Consider the following 22,072-nt stretch of genomic DNA (forward strand, 5'->3'; position numbering starts at 1 on the left):
AGTGCGCACGCGCGCCAGTCATCCGGGTGCCGGCTGCGGGTGCAGGTTGCGCCGAGGCGGCGGACGGGGCGGGGCGGAGCCGGCGGCGGCTCATTGTGCACAGCCCTGCGCGGATCCCGCGGCCCCGCCGCCTGGGTTAGGAGCTGGTGCTGCTGCTGCTGCGGCTGCTGCCGCCGCCGCCCTGCAGCTCACTCGCTGCCTCAGCCGCGCGCCGCTCTCCCAAGATGGCTGCCACTACCGGCGCGGTGGCAGCCTCGCCCGCCCCGGGTCAGGCTGAAGGGAAGAAGATCACCGATCTGCGGGTCATCGATCTGAAGTCCGAGCTGAAGCGGCGCAACTTGGACATCACCGGAGTCAAGACCGTGCTCGTCTCCCGACTCAAGCAGGTGAGGCCCGGCGAGGTCCCGGAAGAGGGGAGCTTAGGCCGCGCTGTGGAGCCCACCTTGCGCCACCATCCATCCCCGGCGGGTCCGCAGCCGCCGGCGCTCGCGGGGCAGCGCCGTGGGGAGGCGTCCCCGGGCGGCGCCCGCGCTGGCGGGGCGGATGAGGACCCTCCCGCCGCGCCCCCGCCCTCGCGCGCCGGTTAAGGCCTGCGACCTGCCTGGGAGCCGCCCCGGGATTCGCCGCCGCCGCCGCCCGGTGCGCCCCTGCCGCCTCCTCCGGGACGTCCTCGCCGGGCTGCGAGGGCTGCGGCCGCCGGCGCGGCCTCCCGAGGGCGGTCGTGGAGACCCGGGAGGCGCCCGGTCCCCAGCCCAGAGCGATGGTGAGCGCGTGCACTTCTTGACCTCGGAGGGGACTGGTGACTTTGGTGACTTCGGCGAAGTTACCGTTTAATGGAGCCCAACCGTTCCTCCCCATCTTGGGGGGGCGGGGGGAGCGGGGGGTGGGGTGGGAGAGAAATCGATAGTGGAAGTTGATGGGTGGGTTAGAGAAAGGGTTTGTTTTCCGCTGGAATTTCAGGTTTTGCATCAGCTCAATAACCTGCTTTTTTCATCCCTGATCGTCTTCCTGGTTTATTTGAGTGAGCGTTGGAACTGTAGTCGAGGAGAAATAAGTTCTCGTTTAGTTAGTAATTTACTAACGCAGCAAGCAACTTTTTTTTCTGCCATTGAGAATGTTTGGACTTTTTTGTTCAGTAGGATACTCATTTAAGTATATCGACTCGGTGGAATTTAAAACTTCATGTGATTTTGATACCTAATGATATTCCCCCCTGAAAGTGCCTCTCAGTCGCTGTTTTTGCAGCCGGTTTGTGAAATGACTGGCAATTCTAATGTTTTGAGGCTTGAGGTTTGCTGATTTTTTTTTTTTTTCGTTTCGTTTTTAGAAAATAAGTTTAGGTAGATTGTGTAGCATATTAACTTCTCTTTCTAATGTAGGCTATTGAAGAGGAAGGAGGCGATCCAGATAATATTGAATTAACTGTTTCAACTGATACTGCAAACAAGAAACCAACCAAAGGCAAAGGTTGTTACGAGTTATGAACATATTTTAAAATATATTTCGGTTATATAACTTGCCTCTGCTCTTGTGCCACTTGCCCTGTTTATATAGTGCTACTCTTTGCTATTTCCCTCTGGCACTCTGCCTTCATGGGTCAAGGAAGAAAAGTTACTGTTGCCAGGCGCTGAGTGACTGGTAGCCCTTAAGATTTGGTTGACTCTGTCCTGAAAAGTGAGACCAGTTTTTTATTGCTTCCGGAAAAAAATTACCATGTCAAGTTTCATAATGTTTCTTCCTTTATACTGTGAAGACCTGAAGAATAAAATACAGTTTAATACATATCTACCTTGCCCCACAATTGGCAGAGTATTGATGGAATTCCTACCAAATCTTTCACCTTGGCTCCTTGCTGTTGTTTTCTCTAGCCTATTACAATTCTATAACCTTTATGTTTGGTATTTTGTTTGACTTGGTAAACTTAATTTGCATTTATGCCATTACGTTATACAATCTAATCTTCAGTGAAATTCAAAAAGATCTCACTAACAAAATAGGGAAAATCTATGATTAATTAGCTTTTTAAAAAGTTCTAAATTATATGGATATCTTAAAGATTTTGACTTAAAGCTTTTAAACTAGGCCAGAATATATTTCCAGGATATGGTGACTTAGTGAATAGATAAAAGTGGTTTTACATTAACATTCTGACAATATAAACAGGACTTAGATACTTTTAAAAGATTCTGGTATGTGAACTCTTACTTGAATACATAATTACAGCTTTTTACCTCCCTCCCACAAGGACAGTGCAGAGGGTGAACATGATGTGGGTGTCTGCATCTTGGTCCCTACCTACAAGTTCCATGCTTAGTGTGTCACGGAACTTAAAAATCTAACTTTATTTTCTGCTTTAAGTAATTCAATCTGCCATAGACCAGACTGATTATAAACAGAGTAAAATGATTGACTGGATTTACCTTGAAAAGAAGGAAATATTCAAATTTGATTTTATGTAATCTGTGTGGGCATTAGGACCAGGGTGATCTTGATGCCCTCTCACTATTTGGGTCTTCATAGATTTTCAAGAGTCCCCTGTTTGTGCCAGAGGAAATTTAAAAGGACTAAGAAGCATTTTCTGGGTGGCATGGGAATGGCAGAGGCGGAAGTAGAGTTCAAAAGAGTAATAGTTATCTTGAAGATCTGTGCCTTTTAATATAACTCTGACTCCATGTAGTACTTTGAGAGATACACATTTCCCTTAGTTCAGAGAAGCTTGTCTGAGAAGCCTCTGCTGAGAAGCCAGAGGCTATTACAAAATGAGGAAGCATAAAAATTTGGAAATAAGTACATCAGGAACTAATTTCTTTATAATGATTTTGATTTGTCATTTATGTAGTACATTGTGATAGTTTGACAGATGCTATGTATTAATCATAGCCCCAGCCGGGACCGGTTTGGCTCAATGGATAGAGCGTAGGCTTGGGGACTGAAGGGTCCCGGGTTCGATTCCGGTCAAGGGCATGTACCTTGGTTGTGGGCACATCCCCAGTAGGGGGTGTGCAAGAGGCAGCTGATCGATGACTCTCTCATCGATGTTTCTAACTCTCTATCTCTCTCCATTCCTCTCTGTATAAAATCAATAAAAAATATATATATTATAAAAAAAAAATCATAGCCCCAAATTATTTGAGCTGATTATTGATTTTGATATCTAAAATAAACCTCCTTTGATTTATTCATTCTCAACTACTTTTAAATATATATTTTATTGATTTTTTACAAAGAGGAATGGAGAGGGAGAGGGATAAAGAGTTAGAAACATCGATGAGAGAGAAATATTGATCAGCTGTCTCCTGCACACTCCCTACTGAGTATGTGCCTGCAACCAAGGTACATGCCCTTGACCAGAACTGAACCTGGGACCCTTCAGTCTGCAGGTGGACGCTCTATTCACTTAGCCAAACCGACTAGAACTCAACTACTTTTAATTTCTCTGTGTAGCCCTTGGTCAGTATCTTATCCTTAGAAATAATTTTGGCAATATAAAATTTTAAGATTTTCAGTATATATCTAAAATCAATATGTTAACTTTTAACTCCTTGATGTTAAGGTATCTTGTGGTCTTTAGTTTAAAGTTGTAACATTCAACCATTGTTGTCTCTGGCAGGCTACTCCTGAGTACTTCCTGAGATTCATTCTGGGACATGTATAACAAATAGCCTTTGTCTTCTTGAATTCCTTTTATCATTGTTCTGAAAATCCTATGAGTTGCAAAGAGTATAATATAAATCCCGAACTAAGAACCTAGTTTGGCCGAAACCAATTTGGCTCAGTGGATAGAGTGTCAGTCTGCGGACTGAGGGGTCCCGGGTTTGATTCCAGACAAAGAAGCGACCCCAGTAGAGGGTTTGCAGGAGGCAGCTGGTTGATGTTTCTAGCTCTCTATCCCTCTCCATTCCTCTCTGTAAAAAAAAAATCAATAAAATATATTAAAAAAACCAAAAAAAAAAGAACTAGTTTGAGTTAATTCACAATTAAGATGCTTATAAGTAAAACTAGAGGTGTGGTGCATGAAATTTGTGTGTGTGTGTGGGGGGGGAGTGAGGCTCTTCCTCAGCCTGGCCTGTGGCCTCTCGCAATCCAGGACCCTTCGCTCCTCATCACCTGCCTGCTTGCTGCTCCTTAGTGTGGCTTCGGAGGCAGGAGAGGCTCCCACTGCTGCTGCACTCGCCAGTCGTGAGCCTGGCTCCTGACTGAGCAGTGCTCCCCCTGTGGGAGTGCACTGACCACCAGGGTCAGCTCCTGCGTTGAGCATCTGCTCCCTTGTGGTCAGTGTGCATCATAGCGACCAGTCATTCTGGTCATTCCCCTGTAATGGTTGCTTAGGCTTTTATTATATAGACGAGAGGCCTGATGCACAAAATTTGTGCAAGAATAGGCCTTCCCCTTGCTACTGGTACTGGCTTCCTTCTGTCACCTGGAACCCAGGGCTTCCCTCACAGCCCAGCGTCACCTGGAAAGTCTTCCGGTCTAATTAGCATATTATGCTTTTATTATTATAGATAATTTTCAACTTTAATTTAAGAAGTTTAAAAATAACTTTTAGAAATCAAATTTGAATAGGGAAACTTTTAAATATCAATGATTAATGGATTTTTAAAACCAAGGATTCAAAAAATTAAGTATTATTTTAATGTGATGTCAAGTTTTCAGTCTCATTGCTGAATTACTGCATTAAGTTCTTTTTGCCAAATCTTATTTCACTTAGCAATATCTATCTTGAACATAATGTTATCTTGGTCATACCATTTTTCTTCTTCAATTTTTTTTTTTTTTTTAATATCTGTAAGGGTCTTTTAGTTCTGAAATTTAATAATTATATATAGCTAAGAGTCAAAAGAAAAGTGCTTTGTGTTTAGCTAAATCAGGTATAAGGAAAGGACTGGAAAGCTCATAGGCCCTCAACTAATATAAATATCCTTTAGGATAGATTACTAGAAAAGGAAAAGAGTAAAGAAAGAGATTAATTACTTAAAGTCAGCCATATAGATGTCATCAAGACAAATATTTTGTCAGGAAAAGAAATCTTTTGATAAAAGTTAAATGGTGTTAAGAAAGCAAGAGAGAAGCTTCATGGATCTGGAAAAAGCACTACTTCTTTTTAAAATTTTGTGTTTAAATGATTATGTTTGGATAGATTAGAGGAAATAGAATCTGCATTCTTTAGTATATTGTACATTATTTTTAAAATGCAGTTTTATAAGCACAAACTTATGAAGTTGATAATGCAGTGGGTTCTCATATTTGTGACCAACATTATAAAATCTGTTAGCATATATTTAATTTGGCAAAACAGTTTGTAATTTTTTTAAAGTAAGAGTTTATTTGAGCCAAACTGACGACAGAGCCAGGGAGTAAGATCTTAAATGCTCTGGGTCTCCCTTTTGAGTCTTACACTCTCTTTGCTATGAACTTTTAATAAGTAACCTAGAAGAAAGCTTCACCAGTGAGATTTAATGTCATATTATTTGGGTGTGTGTTAAGAAAGCGGTTAAACAGGTAGAGCTAACTCATTAGCTTGTTTTAGAGATTATAGATTTAAAGTTTTTTTTGGTTCACCTGACAGTGGCACATCATATTCTTGTGGATTTTCAATCTTTAGAGTCACTTCTACACTTTAGCCAAAGTTATTTTATGTGGTTAATCAGTATATTATTCAAAAATATATATTATGCAATACTTACTGGTGTTGACATTCATTTTGCAATACATGCAAGCTTAAAAAAGATTCAAATTGCTATATAAAATCTGATTCCCCCCCCCTATTAAAAAATACATCTTGGGGTTTTAGGTTTATCTGAACATCTGATGTCTAATTTGTGTGGACAACACCACAGGCAATGTAATTATAATTACATGTGTACTATGTAAAGCTTTCTAAAATTTATGCCAAATAAGAATATAATCAACCGCATAAAATGCATTTAATATAATACATTATCATAGTGTATTTTAACTCTTGCCTTTTTTTTTTTTTTTTTTAATATATTTTATTGATTTTTTACAGAGAGGAAGGGAGAGAGATAGAGAGCTAGAAACATCCACGAGAGAGAAACATCGACCAGCTGCCTCCTGCACACATCCTACTGGGGATGTGCCCGCAACCATTGTACATGCCCTTGACCGGAATCGAACCTGGGACCTTTCAGTCCGCAGACCCATGCATGCTCTACCACTGAGCCAAACCGGTTTCGGCAACTCTTACCTCTTTATTTACTTATTTTTAACTGCAGTAAGTTTGTGATGTTAAGGGAAATTTAATGAAAATTGACATTGAGAAGGGCTTTGGGGACGGAATTATCAGATATTTTTTGGTAGCCATTAGGCTAGAAGCTTTGTGTGAAGATAAGAACATCGTCTTTTTATTTACATTAGTCTCTGTAATGAATGATTGGGGGCCATCTGATGGGCTTCTTAACTGCTTTCCAAAATAACTTTTGGTCCTAGCTGGTGTGGTTCAGTTGGTTGGGCATCATTCTGTGCACTGAAGGGTTGTGTTTTCCCGGTCAGGGCACATGCTGGGGTTACGGGTTCAATCCTTGGCCCATAGGAGGCAAGCTGAAGCAGCTGATTGATGTTGCTCTCACATCGATGTTTCTCTCTCTCTCTCAATAAAAAAAATCTTTAAAAATTCTTTGTGCATTGTAATTGCATATTTCTTTGTGGGAAGCCTGTTTGCTGAGGTTAATAATCGTTACTATCCTCTTAACAGCACTAGTGGCTTCTCCTTAAACATTGTTATGTAAAGTATACTGTTAGGACATGTAAATCATTGCTACATTCTTTTATTCCGCACCAAGTTCTTGTTGCATTGGAAAGCCTCATAATTTGCTGGAATATTGTTCAGCCTTAGAGATTGTATATGTCATTTTTATTTCCCAAAATCAGACCCTTTTACAATACGTCAGCCATTAAAACCACATTTGCCTTGTGCAGTTGTACATGGTGAATTACATTTATCATCAATGCACTTTTGTACTTATTGTATCAAATATGGTGTGTATTAAGGTAGGTAATTTTTTGCTTATTTTTGTTTGTAGGTTTTTCTTTTTTCTTTTTGTTTTTAGGTAAAAATTTTTAGTACTTTAAGACATTGTGCTTCTTCCAAGTTAGAATTAGGAGCATTTGGTATTAGGAGCAGAGGACTTCATGAAGATTTTATGTAAAATAAAGTACAAATTGTCCAGGAATTAGAGTATAAAGAAATCATTATCATTAGTTAATGGTATCAGAAATGACTTTAATGAAGAGGTTGAGCAATGGCTTAAGGTTTAATGGTGGACTTGACTGACTTTTTTAATCAACTATACTATAGTTCTCACATTCTACATTAAGAGAGACTCAATATTGTACACTTCCAGGAGTTAGCCTTACGTGGCAGTCCTTCTACCCTGGAATAGTAGTTTGCATTTTGGTTTTGCAGGATTATTTTCCAGATTATAAAAGTGAAATGTTTTTCTTTTTTAAAATTAGATGATATGAAAAAGTACAAAAGAGTGAAAATTGTTCATAATTCACCATTATGAATTTGTTATAGGTAACATTGTATATGTACATGTGCATGTCCTATAGGTTTATGTTTAAGCATTTTTTTTTCCTTTTTAACAAATTGGTTCACACCATATATGTTGTTTTGTTAAAGGTAGGTCAAATTTAAATTCTCTCTAGTCTGGAGAATCTGAAACAACTTTCCTCTTATATTCTTCTCATTCTATTATTTTTCTCTTCAGTTATTTATGCTCAGTCATGGTTCTCAGTCTATTCTACCTTAGAATCATTTTGTTATCGGAGAAAGTGAGCTATCCTTTAGAGCAGGGGAAGGCCAAATATTATGGACGTGACATTTGCACAGCTTTGCCAGGAAGCTGCAGTTTATACGCATTTAATATTTGTACTTCCCCCTGCTCCTTTTCTGTTAATTAATAATGGTATCATTTGAGTTTTTAAAAATACAGATACCAGGCTCCTGCCCCCCAGAGATTTGATTTTAGTTGCTCTGTTGTTTTCTAAAGGTTTTCCACATGATTCTCATGCAGCTAGAGTTAAGAACCACTGACTCTAGACTAGAGCTTGAAATTCATATCTGCCGGGAAGTTTGCAAATTATTTTATATGCTTTACTGTTTTCAAAAACTTTTCACATTGCTTTATGTGATTCTTGCAATAGTGCTGTTAAGCAGTAATATTTTCTTTTTATTGATAAGAATAGAAAGTACAATTTTTGTTGCCTTTTAAAATATCCTGTGTGCTCATGCGCACATGTTATACATTATGTATGTGTGTGTTTAGCTGTTATCTTTAGATGACAAAATTAGAGATTTTTTAAAAAATATACTTTTGTTTTTCAGATTTATTATATTGAATGTGAATTATCTGTAGATTAAAAAATAATAAAATGAGCTATTGGGTGAATGCTGTGTTTAAGACTATGTACAAGGTCTTTTAGAAAAATGATTTCATTAGTAAAATATTGGTTTAATAAAAGAGGCCAAAACACATATGTAAACAATTAACACAAGGCACAACCTATAATTATTTTAAGATTCTGCTTGCAGTTGGGAGAGGTTGTTCCTGGAAACATTTAAATGTTACTCAGTTTGGCTTAAACCCTAAATCTTCTCCCACTTCTCCCAAATGAAATTTTATGACTAAATATTTTCTATATTTTAGAGTTTCTGTAACTGTTTAAGGGGGAAAGTTACTCAAGCCTCACGATCTTGGCAAAATTTTATTAATTGTTTTTTCTTCTTCTTTTTGTTTTGGAGTTATTTTTGAACTTGCAAAGAAAAATGGCAAGCTTTGTAAGGACCAATTTGCCTTTGGAGGAGAAAACCAATTTATAATCCAGAATCCTTTTTTCATAATTCTGAAATACAAAAGCTGTGATAACTGAGAGTTTTATATTAAGGTTGGTGGCAAAAGTGAGGCTAGTTATAGTCTTGATTTATCCCATTTGGTGTGAATATGTATATATTTTATTGCACAAATATTTCTGTGATTGAGAGATACTTTCAGAAGCCACTGGGAAAGTTTAAATAAGTAATGATATATATCTACATATATCTTTATCTATATATCTATATGCCATTGTACTCTTTTAAAACCTGAAAATTCTTTATTCTGAAACATGTCTAGTCCCAACAGTTTCCTTAAGGATTTATGGACCTATACAAATTTATGTTCATAAATGGAATGTTTCTAGTTTCATTCTTTTTTTGGTATATATATTTTTACTTTGCCATCTTATTTTAGTCTCTAGAATCACACAAAAAACATTGCAGTGTATTATATATAATTTCAAAATGCCTATATGTTACTGCTGTAATAAGGTGTGATAAGTTCATTTGCTTCCTTTTTTTTTTTTTTTCCCTTGGCTTATCTAGATTGCTCAATTTTGTTTTCTAGTTTTGTTCCTCGAACCTTAAAGTTAGGCTTCAGCCTACGTGAAATTTTCAGTTAACTCCCTCCTCCCAGTCATGCTACTGTCTTTTGGACCAGTTCACATTTCTGTGGCACATGACAGATTCCTTGGAGGACAAAGGTTATTTGGTTAGGTTGCCATAGAAGCTTTGATAGCGTAAGCTTCAATGGGAGATAGGGGTAAAAATGGTTATTCCCATGGTGTTGCTCGTTGGAACTTAAGGGAGACTTGGGCTTTCTTTTCAGTTCTCATCTGAGACATTGTAAGAGAAAGGCCTCTAGAGATGTGCTTTGTACAGTCCTTACTGACAGGAGGGTCTGCGCACCGTGCTGGTTTGACTGGCATGTCACCTCTTTGTTCTGTTGAGGGCTGAACTGAAACCCAGCCCTTGTTTGCTACTAGCATCCACTCAGGCCTTAACTCCATTACCAGTCAGGAGATACAGAATGCTTGAGTATATGCTCATTATATAGCATCGTGCTAGGGTCTGAGTTGGATGGTGAATGTCCTAGCTTTTTAAAATACTAGTTTGTTTGTTTGTTTTGGGGGGAAGTGCTACTTTTTCATAAAGGAAGTAGTTATAGTTTCTAACTCAACGTGTAAAACAAACCCACAGTTAAAGATTTATGAAAGCAGTCATAACTAGAGGGTAAAATTGCAATTTTTTAAAAAACACTATGTACCTTTATAGTAGCTTCAATGTCCTATCAGGTTATAGCCACAGTCTCGTCACTGTATGCTGAAAATCTTGTCCTCGTGACTTTTATGTTTGCAAGCTGAGGACACATTAGATGTCCAGTGCATTCCTGTGGTTCAACTGTTGAAACAGTAAGGGCTAGTGAAGTTGGATCCTTTTGTGTACCTCCGCCTCTTATTGCTTGTTTGTCATGGGGCAAGTTAGTAATCTCAGTGAGTCTTGCATTTAAAAATTTTATAGATGTGGCTTATGGGACCTCTGTGTATATTAAAAGATAATATTTTAACAACTGGAATACTGTAGTTACTCAAAGATCTAATGTTTTGTGGGTTTTAAGGGCAGGTTTATTTATTTTTAAATATATTTTTATTGATTTCAGAGAGGAAGGGAGAGGGAGACAGAAACATGAATGATGAGAGAGAATCATTGATTGGCTGCCTCCTGCATGATCCCTTTGAGGATAGAGCCCCCTCAACTAGGGCATGTGCCCTTGTCTGGAATTGAATCTGGGATCCTCAAGTCCGCAGGCCACGCTCTATTGACTGAGCCAAACCGTCTGGGCTTGAGGGCTAGATTTAAATCGGAGCACTGCCTTTACTAGTTTTGTAATCTGATTAACTTTTTAGCATTAGTTGCCTCTTTTGTAAAATTGGGATATAGTTTCAGAGTAGTTTTGAGGATAAAATAATGTGTATGTAGCATTTATCCTAGTGCCTAGACTGAGGAAGCCACCTTAAGCAGAGGAAGTGACTGCTGCTGGTGTTTTTGTTGTAGCATAATTTGATTTTCCTTTAAACTAAAGCAAGTGAAATTCACCATGGAGTGTGCATCATATATGCAGTTTGTCTTGCTGAGAGCTGCCATTTCAAAGATAATATCTTTAAATTGAGCTAATTAACCACTCCTTACTAGAATAATGCCTTTTAAGTAGGTCATAGTAAGATGTAGTGGAAAGAATTTAGGACTGGAAATGAGAAGCTTTGGCTCCCAGTGTTGAGAATGCCACTTATTAGCTTTGGGCAAGCTACTTAACTTCTCAGGCCCATTTTCTCTTTTGTATAATTGTGAATACTTGCCCATAGGGTGCTTGGAAAAAGCAATTGAACTTTAAAAATATATACATAGCCGAAACCGGTTTGGCTCAGTGGTAGAGCGTCGGTCTGCGGACTGAAAGGTCCCGGGTTCGATTCCGGTCAAGGGCATGTACCTTGGTTGCGGGCACATCCCCAGTGGGGGGTGTGCAAGAGCAGCTGGTTGATGTTTCTCTCTCATCGACGTTTCTAGCTTTCTATCTCCCTTCCTCTCTGTAAAAAATCAATTAAAAAAAAATATATATATACACATATTTTTATTGATGCCCTTGACCGGAATTGAACCTGGGACTCCAGTCCACAGGCTGAGCCAAACCAGCTAGGTCTCAATTGAACTTTTAAAGTGCTTTGCAAATTGTAGTTTATTATTGTAAGGAGTAAATAGTATTTGCAAATGATCTGAAGGAGTCCCCCCAAAGCCCTATTCTATAGATTATTTGATGGTGTGTGTTGGGGTGTGAGCGGGTAGAGAAAGGTTCTAATACCTTTATTATTTTTTTTGAAGTATAATTTCCATTTATTTTTCTCCCCAGAGAACTTTTCTTCACTCTTCCTATATTACTAAAAAGCTTATTTCTCCTACAAAATAACATCTTTAAGGTTTTCTTTATTTGGAACTTCCTCTCTCTAAATGTGATGGGATTTAATGCACTCTTTCTCTCCTATACTGTTTTTCTCCTTTCTTTTGTTTTTGGGGAAGGAACATCTTTATTTAATTTTTTAAATAGATAAAAAGACTTTCTGATGAATAGGCTTTTTTAGTCATTACCCTTGTAGTAATTTCTAATTTATATTTTCCCTAAACTACAAACATCAGCATTCCAAATAGGAATGGAACACTGAGCTCCACACTTCCTTTTTCCACACAAATCCTCAGGGACAGGGACAAGCCCTCGTTTACCTCTGAGGGTAAAAGGAAAATCCGCACTTTTAATCTTGTTCATATACTTGGAAGGACCTGTACCTTGTTTCCCTTTTTATCATCATTCGAATTGGGAGCAGATGGAAGACATGCTGGTGAGGAGGCTAGGGAAAGGAAGTGTCCTAATTTTTTAAAATAGTTACCTCACAGTTAGACTGGCTACCCTGGGGTCACAGACGCTTGAAAATAGATACATGGCAGTTCCTGTTTTAGGCAAAGGGAAAAGTTGACTAGTTGACCTTGGGAAAGAATATTCACTCACATTTCAAAATAAATGAATTAAATTTTTTTTTTTTTAATGCTGAGGTCCCAGCAGCTGTGTTTTTAACTGCATTTCTTTTTCATTATGGGCTATGAAGTAGGTTTTGTGAACTAATATGAAAACAAACAGCATTGGCTCTGTGAGAAACGTTTTTTGCTTTTTGGTGTGGAGAACATTTTCTAGTTTCCACCACCAGCTTAAAGTTTTGAAGATGAGGGCTGCGTTGGAAGGCCTGTAGTCTCTGGAAGCTATTAGCAGTTCTCATTTTGAAGCAATGTCTACTTGCCTAATCAGTTAAATTGGTCATTACATTAAGTGCTCTGCACTATTTATATGTAGGTCTTTGGAGAACTACAAAATCAATCTAAGGGCAGTCACTGTAATTAAGGAATTTCTTCTGTAGTAGTGAAGCAAGATGTACTTGAGAGTGTAAGGTAGTTGATATGTAATCAACCCATGGATTGTAAGGTGTAGATTAAGTTTGAGAATTTTATTTCAGAGAAAGCTTATTGAAGAAGAGAACATAGGGAAGGCTTTGCTGGAGGATATGAGTCTTGAGCTTAGCTATCAGACATCTGGTTATATCTGAGTTTAAATAGAGTATCATTAAAAGGTTCTGCTGCTTCTGGAAGAATTGAAACTAGACAGTTTGAGTGGTGTAAAGAAAAATGTATCAGATATATCAAGTCAGTTAAGACGATAGGTTCATATGTAGGATTAGTTTATTTTACTAAACTGCCTGATATTATTAAAGCTTTTTTGTTTGGGCAGCTTTGAGCAGATGGTTTTGAAGCAGTTGGCACTGGCTTAGATGATTGGGAGTAGAGAATAGTACTATGGGGTAAAGATCTCTGGATGGTTTTTACTCTTAAAGTAATAAAGTATTGGTTGTTAGCCCATTTTCCTTCTTTCGCAGGTAAAAAACAGGAAGCAGATGAGTTGAGTGGAGATGCTTCTGTGGAAGATGATGCTTTTGTCAAGGTAAAGTGTTAATTACTCAGGTTAAGATGTTAGCATGTTGCATGATGAACTCATGCATTTTACTTGAACGATATTGATGTAGGTAAAATATAGACTTATGTAATCTTGTCAATCTCATTAATTCTTATAGTTGAAAAACACAATAATGTTATCTATAGTAAAATGAGAATAAAGCTAAAAATAATATTTGTGTGAGTTTTTAAGTAGAAATCTGAGACAAGGGCCAGAAGAACAGTTATAGGACAATTGATATGTTAGTTCCTTGAAAAGGTACCACAGTGAAAGATATTGATCTTTTTTTTTTTTACTTTATTCTGTTTAATTATTTCAAATATATTTTTGTTGATTTCAGGGAGGAAAGGAGAGGGAGAGAGAGATGGAAACATCAGTCAATGACCGGTTGCCTCCTGCACACCTCCCCACTGGGGATAGAGCCTGCAACCCAGGCATGTGCCCTTGACCGGAATTGAACTGGAGATCAAGCCCGCACCCCAAGCAAGTGCCCTTGATCAGACTCGAACCCTGGCCTTTTAGTCCACAGGCCAATGCTCTATCCACTGAGCCAAACCAGCTAGGACTTTTTTTTCTTCTTTAAATATGTTTTATTGATTTTAGAGAGTGGGGAAGGAGTTGGAGGGGGGGGGGGAGAAACACTAATGTAAGAGAAAAACATTGATTGGTTGCCTCCTGTATTCACTTTGGGGATTGAACTCAAAACCTGGGTATGTGCCCTGACCAGAATTGAACCACTGATCTTTCACTGCACTGGATGATGCTCAACCAAATGAGCCACACCGGCCACGGTGATAATATTTCTCTTTTTTAATCCTCACCTGAGAACACGCTTCTATTGAGTTGAGAGAAAGAAACATCGATGTGAGAGTGAGACATCGATTGGTTGCCTCCAGCACTTACCCGGATTGGGGATTGAACCTGCAGCCTGGGTATGTGTGTCCTGATCAGGAACCGAATCTGTGGCCTTTCTGTGTACAAGTTGGTGCACCAACCAAGCCATACTGCCAGGGCAATAATTAATTAATCAATCAATTAATTAATTAATTAATTTTAAAATATATTTTATTGATTTTACACAGATGAATTGAGAGGGATAGAGGGTTAGAAATGTCGATGAGAGAGAAACATCGACCAGCTGCCTCTTGCACACCCCACACTGGGGATGTGCCTGCAACCAAGGTATGTGCCCTTGACCGGAATCGAACCTTGGACCTTTCAGTCCGCAGGCCGACGCTCTATCCACTGAGCCAAACCGGTTTCGGCCAATAATTTATTTTTAATCTGCCTGCTGCATTTAGCTTTTATATAATATACAGAACCTGATTAATGTAGTCCTTAAAATAGAAAATTTGTTGTGTTGCTACTTTGTAAATATAAAATAAGAAATTTATTTTGTGCTTTAAAGATAAGTAAGACAGGTTTTTTGGTTTAAAAAGAATGTATTTGAAATAGACCAGCTAGGGAAACAATGTATATAATTTTAATTGGCAGTGTGCCAGTTTTTTTAATTGTAGTTAATGTTTTGTTTTCAGTTGACTGAAACATGATTTGATACTTACTGATCATTAGGTCCTAAGCAGTGTGGCATTGGCAGGAATTATTTACTGAGCATAGTTCCTCTAAATTGTGTACATTCATATCTCCATACATTTTGTTTTCTGTGTAGAGTTAGGCCATATTGTTACTCCCAAGTCTGTGTGCCCCACCATGAAGAATGCTTATCTGTATTTTCCGGCGTATAAGACGACCCCCTAATTTTTACAGTTAAAACATAGGTTTATGCCTATATTCGCTGTATCAGACTACCCCCCATTTCAAAGAAAAGACTTACTTTGCCGTCAAGATCTGCAGGTAATTTTTGTGCAATTTTGGTCTTTTGCCCCCGATTTTCGGTTGACTTTTTTTTTGTTTCAAAAGTCGTCTTATACGCCGGAAAATACGGTATGTCCATTTACCTGCCATCTCCTATCCAGTTCTCTGCCTTTACCATGGTACACACAGACCACACACACCTCACACTTTGTACCTTGCACTTTTACGAGCAGTCACAGAAAGAAAAAAAAAATGGTTTTGTTGAGGAGTTAACCCTGAAATTAGATAATTTTAGGCAATATTTGCCCAGGGCTCCATGAAAATGGAAGATCAAGTGCCTGTAATTAGCTTTTCTTTGAGCCCTTAAGAGCTCTTTAGTGTCTCTATTGTTTTCATTTGGTATGTCTTCCTTTAGGTTTGTGCCCTTGTTCTTATTTTCTCAGGTTGTCTTCACTAGTGACTATATTCATAAGCAAAAAATATCCATAAACTGGAAGAACATATGACTGAGTAAAAAACTCTTAATTTTTAAATGTCCAACTTTCAGTTCTTCAGTTCATAGATAACATAGTCATTTGAAATGTTGCAAGGAGATACATACTTCTATTCAGCATAATAGTATTGTTTCTATATGTGCTGCAAAGGATACCTTCATGTTTTTATTAAATGAATCTGGTTATAATGTCAAAACAAAAGAGCTTTAAAAAAATATATATATATATATATCTCTTTATTGATTTCAGAGAGGAAGGGAGAGGGAAAGAAAGATAGAAACATCAATGATGAGAGAGAATCTTTGATTGGCTGCCTCTTGCATGCCCCTACTGGGTATGGAGCCCACAACCCAGGCATGTGCCCTTAATCAGAATCGAACCCAGGACCCTTCAGTACAGGCCAATTCTCTATCCACTGAGCCAAACCAGCTAGAGCCAAAAGAGCGCCCCCCCCTTTAAAAAAAAAAAATCAATCCTATTTAAATATATGTTCAGTTTCCTTTTTTATATTTCCTTTTCACTTTGGAAGTATCAGAATATATGATGTATTTGGTAGAAATTAAGGTAATATACTTTTTCTTCCAGAGTTGGTCATTTTGGAATTTATAGTAGTGGTGGGTCAGTATCACCTATTGCCTAGATATATGAGTAATGCAGGCATTGCTTCCATTTTTAAGTGAGGAGATTGATCAAAGTTGGCACTTTGAAATAGTTGACGCTCCCTCAGTGACTCACCTTGCTTTTTACTTTTATGCACTTATTTTTATATTATCATATAATCGCTTATTCTGCTTTCAGTCCCCAATGTTCCTCCACTCATAATGTGACAAGGTTGAGCAAAGCCTGTCCTGGAAATTCCCTGTTCCCTAAGAACTCCACATCCCGAAACAATCATATTTCTTTTTGCCTGCGCCTCTCAGAAATTTCTGTTCCCTCATTGTAGTTCAGTTATGAATGATTAATAGTCATGCCCCTGCCATTTTCTTCTTTAACCCAGAAACCTTTTCTTAAATCTGCTAGGTTTCTGTAAGAATAGGAAAGGAGGGAGGAATGTTCACTGCTTTCAACTCTTTTTCTGTAGTTAAAGAGGAAACTAAACAGATGGCGACTTTTCTTTGTTTGTACTGAAGTATCATGTACCTATAAACTTTGAAAGACAATAGACATAGCCTCAGAGATAATCCCAGCCAGAATTTCCCTGCCTAATTAGCATTGTGGCATAGTGATAGATTTCAAGACAAATACATTAAGTTAATCATTTGAATATTTTTCAAGAACAGATATTTGTTTAACAGTTGAGATTCCTTATTAATTAGAAATAAACATTAGGTATAGTATATGATTTCCAGGGTCTTTGAAGTTAAACTAAACTGTGGCACCTGAAGAAATCAAGTCATTTCTTTTAAAAATTATATATATATTTTGTTGATTTTTTTACAGAGGAATGGAAAGGGATAGAGAGCCAGAAATATTGATGAGAGAAAAACATTGATCAGTTGCCTCCTGCACACTCCCTATTGAGTATGTGCCCACAACCAAGGTATATGCCCTTGACCGGAATTGAACCTGGGAACCTTCAGTCCCCAGGCCGACACTATCCACTGAGCCAAACCGGGCCAAGTTTTTTGTTTGAAACCATATTTTCTCCAAAAACCCTAGGATGTGAGTTGGTAAATATTAAGTAACTGGAATTTGAGAGCATCTCTAGTAGCAATCCAATTTATGTGTAGTTCCCTATAAGAGATTTGGGAACTCTGGTTCTGACTTTGGAATGACTTTGATATTAGACTCCCTCCTCCCCACCCCCTATTTTTAAAGACATAGTTAATGTATAAGGTAAAATGAATGAACTTTGACTTTGGAAGTAATGTCAACGTATGGTAAAATTTAAAACATGTAGCTATATCAATTACCAAAAACATTCGGTGGCTAGCCTAAACTACTTTGCCTCTAGTTGTACCAAATTTTCTTACCATTAAAAGGACTGTGAATTGGAGAATCAAGAGGCACTTGAACAAGATGGAAATGATGAACTAAAGGATGCTGAAGAGTTTGGTGAAAATGAAGAGGAGACTGTGCATTTGAAGGAGTTACTTTTCAAAGAAGAAAACAAGAAAACTCGTGAATTAATAGAGGCAGAAGCAATTGAAGATATAGAGAAAGAGGACATCGAAAGTCAGGTCTTTAGCCAGTTTTTTTTTGTTTTTTTTTTAATATGTTTTATTGATTTTTTACAGAGAGGAAGGGAGAGGGATAGAGAGCCAGAAACATCGATGAGAGAGAAACATCGACCTGCTGCCTCTTGCACACCCCCTACTGGGGATGTGCCAGCAACCAACGTACATGCCCCTGACCAGAATCGAACCTGGGACCTTTCAGTCCGCAGGCTGACGCTCTATCCACTGAGCCAAACGGGTTTCGGCTAGCCAGATTTTTTTAAAACATGACTCAGATGATTTAAGTACTAAATAATAAGGTGGTTTGTTTTTTTTTCTAATTCAATGTGGAAATCTCAGAATTTTCAAAAAATACATTTTTAAAGTTATTTATAAATCACCCAGAATCCTGCCTTAAAAGACCTCTTTAATTTTACTTATTTTCAACACATGTATATATTTTACTTAGTAGTTATTTATTCTATATAATGTTCTAAATAATTGGTATTTATTATATATAATAGTTCCATATAAGGACTTTCTAATCTGTGTTTTATATCATAATTTATTAAACTGCTTTCTATGTGTCTAATAGCCAATCCCTTAATTTGGGACATTTAAGTTGTTTTTTACCCAACTGTAAATGAGTGTACTAATTTTGCTCCGACCTTGCCACCATTACCTGATGATCATTTTATTTTTTGCTACTTTAGTAGATAAAATATATTAATTTGCATTTCCTTATGCATTATCAAGGATGGGGAGGTTACTTATAAAAGTATAATTTAAAAGCATACAATTTTAAAAATATTTTTCTTGAATGAAACAGACCATTTGTTTTGTTTTGAAGTGTGCTAGAGCTAGTGGTAGGTCTTAAGTCAGTGGTTGGCAAACTCATTAGTCAACAGAGTCAAATATCAACAGTACAGCGATTGAAATTTCTTTTGAGAGCCCAATTTTTAAAACTTCTTCTAACACCACTTCTTCAAAATAGACTCACCCAGGTCGTGGTATTTTGTGGAAGAGCCACACTCAAGGTGCCAAAGAGCCGCATGTGGATTGCGAGCTGCAGTTTGCCAACCACGGTCTTAAGTATAAATCAGTGGATTAGTAAGTCAGTGCTGTTAGTGTTTTGTCACACTTAAAACACTGATATTCTACCTCGCCTAATAAATAAAGGCCTCAAGAAAGAGATTTTTCTAATTCTTTATCAGTGTGATTGTTTTTATTTTGGCATAAAAAATGTAGTCTGAATTGCGAAGCATTAACTTTGCATCAACAGTATCATAGACATTGTGAGGAAATAAGACCAGTGATAATTGGGTATAGAATAAAAGCATTCTCGTGTTACCTAGATATCTTATAAAGCAGCTATTGTATACCCTTTTACTTAGGAAATTGAAGCTCAAGAAGGTGAAGATGATACCTTTCTAACAGCCCAAGTAAGTTTACATCTAGTCCTATGAATTTGATATTGTGGGTGGAAGGGCTTGGAAGGAATCTTATTTTGACTTTGTAATTCCTAACTCATAAAACTGCCTTAAGTTGAATATTAAGTTAGTTAATGTAGTATATAAAAGATACTCAAAGCTGACAGCTGAAATTTCTGTTGCTACAAAGATATTTAGAAGTTATCATAAGGTTTCTACCATTTTCAGGATAAACATAAAACTGTCCATCCTTTCTAAAAAACATAACTCTGATTACCAGTCTTGTGAGAAGTCCACACTTCTTGATTTTTTGTCACTTTGATATAAAATAAATCATTTAAAAGTATTAATCCCTTTTAAAGTTTTAGTTACATTTTTTGTTAATTTTAAAACTCCTATGATGGGGTTAATATAAAAATCAAAACATGTACTTGGGGTGTGTATATGTGTGTTGAAATGACTGCTTTTCTGTTGTGTGTTAAAATATGTTTTTGGCATATGGTGATATATATAGTATACATTTTAAGACATTTATAGTTCATTTTCTGCAGTTTTTTTTTTAATTATCCTTTGTCTTTTTCCTCATATCTGTATTCAAGAACCCCTTTTTATCTCCTTCTTAAATAGTATACTTTCAAATAGTGATAGGGATTCCTCTCTTTACTGGGTTTAGGGAAAATAGTGATCAATCCTGTTTTTTTCCTTACTGTAATACCTACTAGAAGTGGGGCTATGGTCATGGATGGCTTAGCTGATTGCCTCTGGTCTCACCTTCTTTCCTGCAGTTTTCTTGCCTTTGAAATGCTAATGAGGCTATGGTGTTTTTTGTTGTTGTTTGTTTTGTTTTGTTTTTTAAATATATTTTATTAATTTTTTTACAGAGAGAAAGAGAAAGGGATAGAGAGTTAGAAACATCGATGAGAGAGAATCATCCATCAGCTGCCTCTTGCACACCCCCCATTGGGGATGTGCCCGCAACCAAGGTACATGCCCTTGACCGGAATTGAGCCGGAACCTTTCAGTCCACAGGCCGACGCTCTATCCACCGAGCCAAACCGGTTTCGGCTAATGAGGCTATATTTATTGCAATGGAGGGAAACCACGTTTCTAGAGAAATATTTCTGATAATTTAGATAATTCTAGAAGGAAATGTTAGGCCTGTGAAAGTGTATAGACTTGTCCCTCACACTGTTTCCAAATACGTTCATTTCTGAGTGATAGAGTAGATGAGGAAGATATGGGGAGAGTGCCTTTTCTAGATTACTAATTTGCAAAAAGGTGGAGTTGAATTCTTCCTATACTTTGGCAACCAAAGTATACTTCATATACTTTTAAAATTTTCATCAAGGGCCAGTCCTACAGTTGTGCAGGTTGTGTGTTGTGTGAAGGCATCATGTCTAAGGGTTCCCAATCCCATACTAGCCTATGTATTTATTATATCATAGAGGGTGCCTTTTTCTAACGTCAGAAAATTTTATGGGCTAGAGATGCCCTTGCTCCCATTCCATCCTGATAATGAAAAAAACCTGTTTATTTCTCATCAGGGGGCAAGTTTTTCCTTTACTGTATCTAAAGATAGGATGGTTACTTCTTCAGAATTTTCTTTTGGAGTAAAATGACTTTTAAAAAAAAAAAATGTATAGTAAAACATCTAGAAACATAAATGCTTCTGGATCCATCATGACATGCTTAATGAATACATGATTATTGTATTGCTGTGTGCATTAAGGAATATTACTTAGAGTTGAACCATCGCCCAGCTTCAGCTATTACCAACTCATGGGCAGTATTGTTTCATCTGTAGCTTCATTCACTTTCCCTTTCTGTATTACTGAAACAAATTCCACACTTCATATTTTGCTTAAAATTTTTCAGTATGTATCTCTAGAAGAGAACTATTTTATTTTTTTATATTATCACTCCTAATGTAAGATTTTAATTTCATCAACTATAGTGTCCAAATGCTTATCTATAGTTTTTTTTTGTTTGTTTTTTAAAAAAATTATTGGTTTTTTACAGAGAGGAAGGGAGAGAGATAGAGAGCTAGAAACGTCAATGACAGAGAAACATCAACCAGCTGCCTCCTGCACAGTCCCTACTGGGGATGTGCCCGCAACCAATGTACATGTCCTTGACCAGAATCGAACCTGGGACCTTTCAGTCTGCAGACCTACACTCTACCACTGAGCCAAACCGGTTTCGGCTTGTCTATAGTTTTTAAAAAATTAGATTTTGTTTGAATCCAGATGCAAATAAGGTCTGCACATTTTGATTAATTAAAATAACTATTCAATATGCATGGCCACAGATAATGGGGAAGTGAGGTCCTGAGGTGTGATTGGGGGATGGGGGTGAGGGGTTGGGGTATGCTGGAGGGGGTCAATGGGGGCAAAAGGAGACATATGTAATACTTTCCACAATAAAGAATTATTAAAAAAATAAAACATGAACTGTGAAATATTTTTTTAAAAAAGAAATTCTTATAACTGTCTTCTGGATGAGTATATAACTTATATATAGTACCATGGTTTACATTTAGATATGAAAGTGAAGGTTAGTTTTGTTTGTTTTTTTAATATATTTTATTGATTTTTCACAGAGAGGAAGAGAAAGGGATAGAGAGCTAGAAACATCGATGAGAGAGAAACATCAATCAGTTGCCTCCTGCACACCCCCTACTGGGGATGTGCCTGCAACCACGGTACATGCCCTTGACCAGAATCGAACCCAGGACCTTCCAGTCTGCAGGCCGACGCTCTATCCACTGAACCAAACCGGTTTTGGCTGTG

At 37.7% G+C, this 22,072-nt stretch overlaps 1 protein-coding gene across 9 annotated transcripts in view; it reads left to right on the plus strand.

The window, feature by feature from the left end:
- SLTM (SAFB like transcription modulator) overlaps positions 1-22,072 on the plus strand; it is a 57,869-nt gene continuing 35,797 nt past the window's right edge. For 2 of the 9 annotated variants that reach the window (XM_084871409.1, XM_084871411.1), the window contains exons 1-5: positions 1-386; positions 1,380-1,467; positions 13,312-13,376; positions 17,680-17,877; positions 19,248-19,295. In XM_084871409.1, coding sequence (XP_084727535.1) covers positions 225-386; positions 1,380-1,467; positions 13,312-13,376; positions 17,680-17,877; positions 19,248-19,295 — 561 coding nt within the window. In that variant the 5' untranslated portion in view covers positions 1-224. Of the gene's footprint in view, positions 387-1,379; positions 1,468-13,290; positions 13,377-17,679; positions 17,878-19,247; positions 19,296-22,072 lie in introns of all 9 variants that reach the window. The other 7 variants (XM_084871413.1, XM_084871415.1, XM_084871414.1 and 4 more) reach the window with 5 other exon arrangements.

The sequence above is a fragment of the Pipistrellus hanaki genome (assembly GCF_964339955.1).
Source record: "Pipistrellus hanaki genome assembly, chromosome: 1".
Lineage (NCBI taxonomy): Eukaryota > Metazoa > Chordata > Mammalia > Chiroptera > Vespertilionidae > Pipistrellus > Pipistrellus hanaki.